The 13,638-nt window shown below is 44.8% G+C and overlaps 1 protein-coding gene across 1 annotated transcript; it reads left to right on the top strand.

The window, feature by feature from the left end:
• Positions 1-493: 493 nt before the first annotated feature.
• LOC310805182 (splicing regulator ARVCF-like) lies at positions 494-13,019 on the top strand (the record flags this gene model as incomplete). Its single annotated transcript, XM_083670762.1, has 16 exons — positions 494-514; positions 3,348-3,524; positions 4,691-5,280; positions 6,274-6,752; positions 6,914-7,097; positions 7,515-7,632; positions 7,952-8,120; positions 8,485-8,502; positions 8,784-8,855; positions 10,914-11,041; positions 11,299-11,449; positions 11,664-11,856; positions 12,105-12,216; positions 12,358-12,445; positions 12,605-12,681; positions 12,927-13,019. 16 exons carry the CDS (start codon positions 494-496, stop codon positions 13,017-13,019), a joined length of 2,670 nt encoding a protein of 889 aa, XP_083526888.1.
• Between the last annotated feature and the right edge of the window lie 619 nt (positions 13,020-13,638).

Below are 13,638 nucleotides of genomic sequence, written 5' to 3'. Positions count from 1 at the left end.
GGATGTGACCGTTTCTATGACAGCAGAGAGGGTGTGCTGGGATGAGGCTGCCTGCTTTTGTTGTTGATTCAGCATCTCTTTCACGAGGGAGAGTGCAGCATTCATCTGAGCTCACTGTGTGAATGTGTGAGAGTGCGTATGTGAGTGTGCCTGTGTGAGCGTGTGTGTGTGTGTGTGTGTGAGTGTGACTGTGTGTGTGTGTGTGTGCGTGTGCGTGTGTGTGTGTGTGCGTGTGTGTGTGTGTGTGCGTGTGTGTGTGTGTACGTGCGTGTGTGTGTGTGTGTGTGTGTGTGTGTGTGAACGCGCGCGGACGTGTGTTAGTGAGAGCCGGGAGGAAGGCAGGATGGCTGCTCATGTCTGAACTGCCTCCATGCTCGCAAGGAAAGTCAAGGCAGAAAGCAGCGGAGAGGCAGAGAAACAGCCGCAGTGTTCCTCTCTCACAGGAGACGGATTCAGTCAATCATCTGTGGAAGCTAATCAAAGGGATTTGGCAATGCCTGCAGAGGTGAAGGAGGTAAGTGATGTGATTTTGCATTGGCTTCTCTCTGTTCTATCCTCCCTCTTTTACCTCAGATGCTTTTCCTACAGGAGTCCCTTCCACAGCTGTGCTGCGCTGGGTGCCTCCCTCAAGCTGTATGAGGGGGGAAAAACATCCACGTCTCCCCTCAGAGCTGTTCGATGTAGTCGCCTTGTGTGTGCAAGGACATGCTGTCAACATCTCTATCTTGTACTGTGTGTGTGTGTGTGTGTGTGTGTGGGTGTGTGTGTGGGTGTGTGTGTGGGTGTGGGTGTGGGTGTGGGTGTGTGGGTATGTGTGTGTGTCTGTGTGTGTGTGTGTGTGTGTGTACTGCAGGCCTGTAGAGAGGGTGTTAATCATCTGGTAGAAGCATTATGACAGAAGGTTCCGAGATACTACCCACAGGGGAATATGCTGCATACGCTTCCACAGTGCTCACACCGTTAGCCACTGTAAGTCAGAGAGACATTAAATATGACCATGCAGTCATTAACTGTTTATTGACCAGGGGCACCCTGCACAAACAACCATGTGTGCTGTCCTCCTTCTCATTGGACTAGACTGATGGCACAGCAGCAGTTGGCATGTCCTGTTGTTGTCATATTGTGCCTGTAACGCCTGCAGTGTTGTGTCTGAGCTGTGAAAAAGGAGGATTGTTCATGTGCGGTGAGGTCATACAATGATCCACCTGTCTTTGCCAGCATCTCAGCGTCTTTGACAATAACAAGACAACTTCCTGCTCTGGTCCCTGCTCTACTGTGCATGTGTTGGAAAGGTCTGTTATGACGCCTGTGTTTACTTTAGTGCATCACATCATTGTACTGTACGTCAACCTCTGAAACCTTCAGCATTTCACTCAGCTATGATTTGTTAAAGAGACATATATTGTTCATGTGAATACAACGTCAATGGTTATTTCAACAAGATTGCAGTGTCTCCCTAGGTCTGTAATAATAATGTAATAGAGGGCATGCAGTTGATGACTGACCCCCCTGTCCCCCCGTCTCCCTGTCCCCCCCACCCCTCCTGCATGATTCATCTATTATAATGAGCTTGTGACAAGTATTAAATGTGGCTTGCGTCTGTAGTGCCCTTGAGCTGGGCACTAAATCTGAACTCACGCAGCAGGGGATCAGACTGTGGGGCTTTCCAATGTAATGTGGTGCAGTCAGCCTTGATAGAAGAGTTGACTGGAACAAGACACTAATCGTGTCATTGTGTCTCCTGCTTCATTGCCTCTTAAATATTATCTTGCCTACTGCATCTCATTGGTAAACAGCAGTGCAGGCTGCAGACATTTGGGGATGAGGATATTTGGTTGGGAGAATGGTTGTAACACAATGGGTTGTTGGAACAGTGTTCTATGGATGAACATGTGGAGTGATCACCAGAGGGGAGGGTTATTCAAATGAGGAATGGTTCTTCACTGGGCTCGGGTTCTGATGAAAGCCCATTCCAAACAGGGACAGCTGGGACATTCTAACAGTGCCATACCTCCGCCTCCAGCCTTCTATCAAACCCTATTATCATCTCTCAATCCCTCCATCAAGAGAACAGTAATACCATGACTATTCCTGGCCAGCCATTCATTTGGCACTGCTTTACAATACTTCCGATCATTCATCCTTTCCACAGTTTTTTAAGACAGTATCATCTCTCTCTCTCTCTCTCTCTCTCTCTCTCTCTCTCTCTCTCTCTCTCTCTCTCTCTCTCTCTCTCTCTCTCTCTCTCTCTCTTTCTCTCTCTATGTCACTAGTGGGTCTTTCATCTCCCCTTCTCTTTGACTCACTGATTTGCATGGAGACGAGTGGCTCTCATGTCTGACATTGTGTTTGGGAAATGGAGGCTGGGAGTGAATCAAACTCCTCATTGCAGTAATGACTTAGCCCCTCATTATACCCCCGCACTCTGGGTTATTCTGCCTGGGCCTGTTTCATCTGCTTCACTGGCCTCAGTGAGGTTCAGTCCAGTTCTCTTGACTCTACTATGTATCCTCAAGTACAGATGTTCTGATTGTTTGTACCAGTACATATGTTCTGATTGGTTGACAGACATAGTAGGACTGGGGACACTTTAATTTAGTTGCTTAGTTGCATTTAGTTAGCTGCTTCATCAAGATTTTATCATTTCATGAAAGATTAGAGTAAAAAGAAGGAATTATGTTCATATTCTAGACGAGTCTTTAATCTAGTCTGTTAAGTTTTCAGACCCATTTCAAGTTGTTTATGTTGAATAATTTAAAGAGTCTGGTTTGCTGAGTGCATTCCTCTGAGGGACGATTTTGTTTTTGCGTTTTCTTGAAGTAAATTAACATAGACATTGTTAAATCTAAGTACCCATGTCAAACCATTCCTCCTCATTAACTTAAATAATGGAGTCTGCACTCTTATAACACATCAAATCTCTCGACACCCAGCCGCCAGATTTTACATTCACTTTGCCATCCATTTTGCCGTTCCCCACACAATAAGATCAGTCTGTTTGATTGAAGCCTTTGCCCTACTCTGTACAGTAAGGTGAATGTTTGAAAGAAAGAGCTTAAAAAGAACAATTTCACGCAGTCAGCAGGGGAAGTGAAAGGTCAGCAGTTTGAACAGCGTGGCGAGAGAGGCTCTCAAGAGAGATCTAACCAACGCTGCTTAATTAAACAGGTGGAGTTCCTTCACACATTTAGATAATACCCTTTTCTGCTTTCACTGTTCCTGTCATCTCAGTTAATCTCTCTCTCTCTCTCTCTCTCTCTCTCTCTCTCTAATGTCTCTCTCCTATTCTTGGTGTGTAGCAGTACTACTGCATGTAACTCTCTCCCCTGTATGTACCTGATGTGTAGGAGCAGAGCTCTGAAGGGCCCTACCCTCTGGCCGTGACACAGGAGCCCAAAGACCTGCTGGTGGAGACTCCGCCCGCTGACGACGACCTGGACACGCCCACTTCCAACACGTCCATGGTCACCTCCACCAATGGCAGCAGCACGGAAACAGAAACACCACAACAAACGGACACAGAGGTTCAGTCTTTATGTGTTTGGTAGACTAGGGGTAAAGGGAGTCCAATAGTCAGCTCTTCTTGATGAATTCATGTCTTATTTAATCAGCAAGTGTTTGGAAATGCATGGAAACGTTGTCACACCTTGATTTGCCATTCTGTTGACAGAAGGCTACAGGTGTTGCTGGCATTTGCATGAGATAACATTATGGCTTGTCTTTAGTCGGCTATCAGTCAGTTTGATTTGATATCCATAGCACAAATCATCTTGTACTTCGCTGTAATGCTAATGCCTTGAAAGAATCTGTAAATCTCCTTCCCTGCAGTCTGAATTTGATATATGTGCATTATAATTCATGAGCAAAGAGAAACAATCACAGTTTGCTGTTGAATAGTTTTATCATGCCAGATCTAGTGAACCATGATGTGTTTTTAATCTGAATCATCCGCCAAAGACAAATTGCTATTCGACTGCATGCAAATCTAATGGCTAAGACAGCTTTTTGAACTGAGCTGATTGTGTGTGAGGCTGCCAGAATTCTTCTTTGGGGAAAAACCGCTAGTGTATATCGGGATTCAAAGACACCAAAGGTTTTTACTGTAGAGGCAGGGCACTATTTCCATATACTGTATAACATACATCAATTTAAATCATCTGAGTGCACATTTACATTATATTTACAGTGTTATGAGATATAAGTCATCATGGAAGGTAACCTTGGTGGTGGTGAAAGAGTTACAGCCAACTTCCCTTAACTGAATTTCGTGCAATTTACTCTACCACTCAACAGTAGCTGGACCTCATCGTGTTTCATCAGAGTCCAATCTAAACTAATTTTCAACAGGGGAGATTCATTATTCACTGGCAGCCAAGAAGAATTCATTATTTACTAGTGGAACACAAAGCCAGAAATCTGATGGATCATTCCTAGTAGACATGTTCTCGTGTGGCTTTTGTGGATTTAATGGTGGGTTAAATGTTTAGCAAAGAGTGCCATTTTTGCTCTTTCTGAGTGGTAACAGCAGTTTTGGTGGTAGGATTGTCGTGAGGTGGTACAGGTTATAGTGGTTGTGGTCAGCAGAGGCAGGGCAGCTAGAGAATGTAGTTCTATAGACATGGTTGGTATGGTGACTGTAGATCCTACAGTGAGATAAAGATGATCAACTACTGTATGTTCCTATTTTCAGGCCGTGGAGCAGGGGAGTGAGCAGGTAGACACTCCAGACACCCCAACCCCACAAGTTACCCAGTTGACGCAAGTTCCCATGGTTCCAAATGACCCATATCTGCAGACTAGTACCATAACCAACGGCCAACTCCCCCCTGGCACCCTTTCCACCGTCCCCACCACCATCACCACCACCACCGCCACCCTCCCCTGTCCTCAGACAACCACCAGCAGTGAGCCCCATCCTAAGACCCCTGAGGGATTGAACAGCGTCTATAGTCTCCCTGACAGCTTCTGTGGCCTTGGGGGGGACATGTGTGCTGGGTACGGCAGCCTGTCTCGTGGTGTCCACCACAGCTCCCTCCACAACTACTGGCCCTCCAGAAACTACCATCCGGGGGTTCACTACACCCTGCCCCTCCCCAGGGACAGCTATGGTCAGATGGGTCTGAGCAGCCAACCAGAGGGTGAAGGACCAGGGGACAGGGGGCTAGAGAGCCAGGAGATGAAGTGTGACTACCCCACTGCCAGCTATCCCACCCTGGGGGGAATCCACCAGATCAGACCTGTCACCACCATGGAGCTCTTGAGGGAGCCCTCCAGAACCAGGTTAGACTTTAGTCTAGGCACAAGCATGACTGCAGAGCTATCTAACAGAATATATTCACAATAAATAATATTGGGAAAACTACCCCTACCCCTTTGATACATCATTCCCAGTGATTGATGAAGAAATCGATCAGCAGTTTTCCCACCTTCACAATCAATAGTTGGTGCTAGTTTCCACTGCAGGTGTACCTGTGGGTTTGTTTTCACCAAGCAAATGAGACTGATGACCTTGCAAAGCTAGCACTGTGGCAGCTTAAGCAGGCGATGTATTGATCCATACTGGAGTCTTTTATTCCCATTAAAGGAGTTCTTACTCACAGAATAGACAGTAATGAAAGGACATTCAATTTGTGCCACCCAAATATCAATAGCCTCTCTGTTAATGAGTTTACCGTTAACAAAGAGGACATACAAGCACACTTTGTCCTCAAAAGCATTCACACATACAGGAGTTGTTACTATCATCATCCTTATCCACAGCACAAACACTATTTTTTTAAATTGTACGTGTAAGAGATTACACAGTAGAATATTGCTTACTGCAAATACTGAATTCCATTGCGGTAGGCCCCAACAGGAAAGACTAGCTGGTCCCTGTGGTGTCAGCATGGTGAACCAGAGAAAGAGATGGGCCCCAGGTTAGGAGCAGGTGGTATCAATCAGGGGAGGCAGTCTGCCACAAGTCGATAAATAAGGAGGTTTCACCTATATTACTGACTGACAGCAGCACTTTCTCCAACTCATATACTGTGACAGAGCTGTTTACAGAGGATACTGGCCACTCTCTCTATCTGTAACTCAGGCTGTCAAGTTCAAATAGACTATTGCACGACAGAGAACCTAACTAATGCTTATCCGAAGGTTATAATTCAACAACAAAACCCAATTGTTTTTTACTGTCTGTCTCTGTCTACTCTCTGTCTCTGTCTTTGCCTGTCTCCAATCTATGTGCCTGTCTCCAACCCACCCTCCATTCCATCTCTCTTTCTCCAGAGGTGGTTATGAGGATGGCATCATGCCCCAGGTGGATGAGGACCCTGGCTCCTTCCTCCAGGCCATGGCCAGGGCTCAGACATTACAGTTCCCCCACAAGCGCAGTAGCATGGTCAGCCTGGACAGCTTCCGTAAAGACCCCCGCTGGAGGGACCCCAACCTGCGGGAAGTCATCACCATGCTCAGTCACCCCATGGACCCGGTCAAGTCCAACGCAGCTGCCTACCTTCAGCACCTGTGCTACGAGAACGACCGCATCAAGCAAGACGTCAGGCAGCTGAAGGGGGTGCCCGCGCTGGTGGGGCTGCTGGACCACCCCAAAGCAGAGGTCCATCGCAAAGCCTGCGGAGCCCTGCGCAACATCTCCTATGGAAAAGACCACCAGAACAAGGTGGCCATCAAGAACTGTGATGGCATCCCTGCCCTGGTCAGACTGCTGAGGAAGTCCAGTAACATGGAGGTCAGAGAGCTGGCTACAGGTACAGTCAGGCTATGACAGGCTAGTTCTGAACATGATAGAACTAGCAGTGATAAGGAGTCAACTTGAACACACAACCAGTTACTCTGTAGCCTTTTTCAGTCAACCACCATAGAAGAGAGAAGTTAACCTATATACCATACTTTGTATTCTTTTCCATAGGGACCCTGTGGAACCTCTCCTCTCATGAGCCCCTAAAGATGATGGTCATCAACCACGGGCTCCAGACACTGACTGATGAAGTCATAATCCCACACTCTGGCTGGAGGAGAGACATCACTGAACACTCCAGACCCAAGGAGACAGAATGGACCACCGTCTTCAAGAACACCTCCGGATGTCTGAGGTATGGAAGCCACATAGGTTGAACTACAAGATCTGGTAAGCTAAAATAGGGCTGGTCCCAAAAAATTTATGTTTAAAGGAGCAATCTCGGATTGGTACATCTATTTCTCGACTAAATGATATACATAGCTATTGATTCTTGAAGAATTTACTAACTTATAAATGCCTCGTGAGCTTAGTTCAGCTGTCTTACCCCATCAGAACGCAAAATGTAAGCTTTGTTTGGAAACAATGTATAGCTTCAAAACATGGTTAAAACTATAATTTCGCTCTAATCAATACCCAGTCCTTGCATCTATAGCTCCGTCTATGAATTTGAAATAACATTTCTCGAGCCCCATTCTTTGAATCCCAGATTGCCCCTTTATGTATTTTCTAAGTAGCTACTGGGTGTTTGTTGACCAACCTGTTCCTCCAGGAATGTGAGCTCAGACGGGGCTGAGGCCAGGCAGAGGCTGCGGGAGTGTGAAGGACTGGTGGACGCTCTCCTCCATGCATTACAGTCAGCCGTCGCCAACAAGGAGACTGACAATAAGGTAGAGAAATATGACAATACAGACTGCAACATGAAATTAATACAACATCCACAGCTAAAACACTTAAGCCACAGAGTGGAGATAATTATAGTAGATAGTCAACCAAAAGTATGAAAGACAGAATACAAATGAGAGGTAGCATGGCAACAGCTGCTATGTGCTTTGGACAACTATTTCAGTCATAGAGGTCAGAGGTCACCAAAGCATAGTGTTCTGGAGCCAGGCTATTGGAGAGGCAGATAGAGAATCAGAGCCTGTTTGTGCTCTGAGCCCTTGCTATCTACAGTACAATCAGTGTATTGTTGTGTGTGCTTTTCAGTCAGTAGAGAACTGTGTCTGCATCCTGCGAAACCTCTCTTACCACGTCCACAAAGAGGTGCCAGGGGCAGAGCGATTTCAGGAACCCCCGACCAATCAAGTGCCAAGATCAGGTGGGCACCAGAGGAAGAAGAATGAAGCGGACTGTTTTGGGGGGAAAAGGGCCAAAGGTTGGTGAACATGATGGATTTGACTTCATGATGACGCTAGATTAGAACAATTTAGCTGGTTGACAAGGTCATGTAATAGGCCAATGATGTAGTAGGATAGAATAGTCGCCTTATCTCAGGATTACTCTGGAATGGGTATGTTTACATTGTGTTTTATGGTGACACTGCAGCAAACATACAGTTACATAATACAAACTATTGAACCATTTCACTTAAGCATTTTGCAAATTGTACATACCTTAATAACAGCATCCCATTACAGTGCCATGATAGCATTTTGCCACACGGTGGGGCTGGTGGCATTGTTGCAATTCTAGTATTAATCATAACTTCTTCTTTGTCCCATTACATCACCGTTCGAAAGAGGAGTGGTTCAATCAAAGTAAGTCTGTTTCTGTAGTTTCATGCTTTATCTGGATTCTCAATAGAGGACCTTGAGGTTTTCTCTTCTATTTTCTATTTCTATTCTCTGTCATGTCTCTGCTCTTAGTACTGAAAACATTGGCAGCATGACTTTTAACATTCTCCACATTTCATTTAAAATTGAATTTCATTGCAATTGTGCTAACAGTTTGTGTGTGTGTGTGTGTGTGTGTGTGTGTATGTGTGTGTGCGTGCGTGCGTGCGTGCGTGCGTGCGTGCGTGCGTGCGTGTGTTGTCTAGGTTTGAAAAATGGACCCAGTGACAAAAAATATGGCACTCTGGATATACCCAAACGCACAGAACCAATGAAAGGTAAGAATCATCTTTAGAGGTAATCTGTGGGTCAATCACTTGAACTTGATAAAGCATTCCCAAGGCTTACAAAGCTTGCCTTTGGCATGACACTGATTGATGCATTCTACTCTTCCACTCCTTTTCAACTTTCGCGAAATTCCTCAAGTCTTTTCATTTCATATTCCATGTAGAGATATTAGAGTGTGAGGTTTAATGAGGAGAGTTGTGAGGAGGAGCTGAGGTGAGGACTAACACCAAGAAACAGAAGCAGAAGGCAGGGAAGGAACTGAATTATTATTTGTGTAATACGTGTTCTACTGAATAAAAGGTATGCGGTTGCTTGTTGTTGCCATGACAACGTGTGTGTGTGTGTGTGTGTGTGTGTGTGTGTGTGTGTGTGTGTGTGTATGTGTGTGGGCGGGGGATTATTATATGAGTTACATAGAATTATGGAAAGCCATTATGACTTACATTCAGTGTGAAATGAGAGGATTACTGAAAGCATTTTTTTAAATAATGTGAATGTTTAATAAATAAAGTTAATGAAGTGTGTGAATGATGGTTATAAGCCAGCCTAGTTGATTCTCTGTTTGAAATACAATAATGTGCTTTGGTCATACATTTGCATTCTCTGGGTGATGCTCTAGGTGGCTGGTAGGGGTCTTCTCTATTCATTGAAATGCAGCATTGTGGACCAGGTTAGTAATACCTTAGTGAGACAGTTGTATAACTGAACAGACAGAGGTCAGTACATCTGAATTGACATCTTAGCAGCTCTGACTGAAAATCTGAATTGCTACTGTGGCTTGAATAGGATCAGATACTCAGACGTAGAACACACTGTGAGGTATGACATGTTTTCAGATAAAAATAGCATGTGAAATTGACGGTTTTGAGGTTTTGTCATGGCCCATCAGAGCCCACCTGAGAGTATGAAAGATCTGCGGATATCATAAGCACAGGGCTATGGATGGACATGTGTAGTCTAATACAGGTCCATACTCTCCACAGACTCCACAAAACTATGTCTGACTGCACTGGCCTCCCACGCTCCTGCCAGCGGCTGCAATCATTGTGATAAGCAGGCTACAGTCCTAGGTCAGGATTAGCCAACACATAAGCCGCCTAATGACCTCCGCTGGCTGAATATGTAAAACCAATGGAGGACAGTCTGAAACAGAATTCCTGAGTATTCTCATCCTTCTGTACTCCAGCCAGTGGGGGATACAGTACTGTACATCGATAGATTTCTAAGAAAAGCAGAGCTGGTTCTGTTAAGCTCTGTTGAGTTAGAGCCCCCCTGTACTGTATCCATTCATAATTTGAAAGCATACCTGCATTGTAACAAGGGGGTGTCTGCAAATAAAATTTGAGAAAACATTTGGGTTATTATCTGGATTTTTTTCTTATCTGGATTTCTAATACCCAATGAACTGAAAGTTCCTCACACCTCACACCAGACTTAAATTTAGGGCATTTTTTACATGACATTTTTTTACATTATGTATGCCCTCTGATATTCATAACATGAATTATTATTATATATTATGTCAACAATAATTTGGAGCTGTATAACTGTGCAAGCCTCATATCTGCATTCTATAAAGCAGGCTGCAGGTGTTGGATTCATCTTTAATCTGTGTCTTGCTGTGCTTTGCCCATGGGACTGGACCAATGGAGGAAAATAAACCACTGCCTGTTTGCAAGAGAATAAATAATGAATAGAGTGAATGAGTGAAAGAGGAAATTGCACATACAGTCGCATCATTATCCACTAAATTTGGCCTCAAATCACCAAGCTGTCTGGAACAGTACACTCTCTTCCAAAAAACACACTGCACAGCCCTCAATTATACCGCATAGGTGTTTCATTTGAAGGTTTGGACTGTGCTAGCTTTCATGTTTCATGTCCTCTGGGTCTGTGTTTGTACTGTGTCTACTGGTTGCCGATTCTCCATCTGGTGAATGGTGGTATGGAGAATCCTCAGTGTCTGACGGTGTCAGTTCCAATTAGTCTGATCATTTTCTGTTTTCTGGTGGTTGTAGATCTGTTTCTCTCTCCCTCTCTCTTTGAAGGTCTGGAGCTGCTGTACCAGCCAGAGGTGGTGAGGCTTTACCTCTCTCTCCTCACACGCAGTCAGAATCACAACACCCTGGAGGCAGCGGCTGGAGCCCTGCAGAACCTCGCTGCAGGACACTGGGCTGTGAGTAGGGGGGCAATGGGAGAGTATCCATTTTACTGCACAGTTTGTGCAATTCAGTTTGTGGGCACTGTGAGGTTATTATATGAGTTATACAGAATTGTGGCTATAGCTATTATGAGGTTCATTCATTGTGAAATGAGAGGATTACTAAAAGCAACACGTGCATGTGTGTGTGTGTGAGAGAGAGAGGGTGTAGGGAACATGAGGAGTGTTTATCAGTCTATTCTTCTGTCTCTCTTCTCTGTCTTTGCTCATAGTGGTCAAGTTACATCCGGGCTACAGTGCGGAAGGAGAAAGGTCTGCCTGTTCTAGTGGAGCTCCTGCGTTCAGATGCTGATAAAGTGGTCCGAGCTGTAGCTATTGCTCTCCGCAACCTGGCCATAGATCGACGCAACAAAGACCTCATAGGTAGACCTCATCTCCACCCCGCCCCCCCCTTTCACTCACTCACACACACACACACGCACGCACGCACGCACGCACGCACGCACGCACGCACGCACGCACGCACGCACGCACGCACGCACGCACGCACGCACGCACGCACGCACACACACACACACACACACACACACACACACACACACGCACAGATGTATGATTTTGTTGTTCTGCTTCACAGGGAGCTATGCTATGAGGGATCTAGTCAGTAACCTGCCATGTGGCCAGCAGCGGCCAGCAAAGAACCTGGAGGGCGACACAGTGGTGGCCATTTTGAACACTGTCCATGAGATCATTACAGACAGCCCTGAGAATGCCCGTGCCCTCACACAGGGTCACGCCATCCAGAAACTGGTAGCCATCAACAAGACGAGGTATATAAAATGTCATAACTCCCAATGTATCTCATTTCTTACTTGCGATCCCAAGCATATGGAAATGCCAGTAGCTTAGAGACACACAGAATCTGATGAAGCCTGAGCCAAGGTGGGCAAACACAGACTAGTGAATTAGTTGTGAGAGTTGTTTTGGGGTTGAATTAGTTTTGTCAAGAGTAGATGTTCGGTCCACACTGTCGTCTCCTTCATGCTGCCTCCGTTTTTTTCTTTCATGTTGTGACCAGCCAATCTGTACGCGAGACCAAAGCAGCGTCCCATGTGCTGCAGACTGTGTGGGCCTACAAGGACCTGAGACCTAGTCTCTTCAAGGCAGGCTGGAACAAGAGCCACTTCAAGGTATGGCATGCTATTTAATATATTCTCCATGTATTACAATGTCCAAATGAGTTACCAAGTACATGGATGGATTTGTATTATATCTGAGCACAGTATATAACAATCTGGTCATAATCTTGCATCGCCTTTTTCATCTAAAAGCCAACAACGACTGGAATGCCAAAGAAATCCAAGAATGGAAAGCCTGGCTATGATGACATCACTCTGCCGCTGATGGAGAAAAACCAAGGTCAGCAAGACGATAGCATACCGTAGGAAACAAAGCACCACTAAGCACTTGTACAATGCACTACTGCTTTATCTGAAAATGTTTTGTCTGTGTGTGCCTTACCTTGAGTTTGTCATGTGAAGGTGATGTGGCTTTATTCTCACTGATGGCTTTCTGCAGATGGATACTCCCCTATAGATCAGAGTGACAGACTGGGTGATGGACCAGGCCTCATGATGGAGAGAGAGCCTCTCCAGGTAAACCTGACCATCAGATGGACTCTGTTCGGTCAACAGTTTAACTGAGGCTGCTCACTTTCTTAAAGCTCATATCTGAGTCGGCTAAAATTGCACAGTCACAAGTAACAAAGAAAACACAACTGGTATATACTGGTGTACAAAGAACATCTGTAAAAGACATAATATTTCTCATTAGTTGCCAGTATACTGTGGTCAACTTTTCTAACATCCGTTGTCATGCACTTGCACCCTTTTTGTTGCAGAGTATCCCAGAGAGGAAGCACTTTATCAGGGCTGGGAGGCCTGCAGTGGGTCTGGTGGACCGCAAACCTCCACCCCTAGACTCCTGGGTATGAAGAGGGCAGAAGGGACTGTGCAGTAAGTCCAACTTTAAGTCCTTTTAAGGCTGCATGAGTCAATGCTTGGACACACATGGGTTTCTACTATTAGAGTATTTATGTACAGTAGTGAAATAGTCATAAACCTCAGTGTCTTAAAAGTCCTTCCTTTGTTTGCAGGAGACATCATCAATGTCACATGTAAAAGAGGATGACAAACACCTATATTTGTGGAGGTCATTTTGATGTGATTTCCCTTAGACAACTATTCCCCCTGCTAAGAAAGAGTGAATATTTGACCCTATTTTAAAGTGTTATAGAATCTGTATTACAGTTGATTGTACATAACCTCTCAATTACCTTTCGATTACTTTTTTTTTTTATACATACAGGCCAGTAGAAAGACTGGAAAAATGCAGCTGAATATAAAATGGGAAAAATAATCACATACTTAAATAGTGTAATTAAGTTTTGTTGTCAAAACTCATTTTAAAAATATTTGGGATTCTAATTTCTTGTCCCTTTCCCGCTACTGTATTGTTTTACTCCTGCTTCAAATTGTGCATTATTTATTTTTGTTAATTTGAGAGATTGGCAATGGGATTGTAAATGTGTAATAAACGATTGTTAATATTCT

Source organism: Argentina silus, assembly GCF_951799395.1.
Source record: "Argentina silus genome assembly, chromosome: 5".
In the NCBI taxonomy this organism is placed as follows: domain Eukaryota; kingdom Metazoa; phylum Chordata; class Actinopteri; order Argentiniformes; family Argentinidae; genus Argentina; species Argentina silus.
Note: the sequence above shows the minus strand (reverse complement) of the source record. Positions and strands in the feature narration are given on the sequence as shown.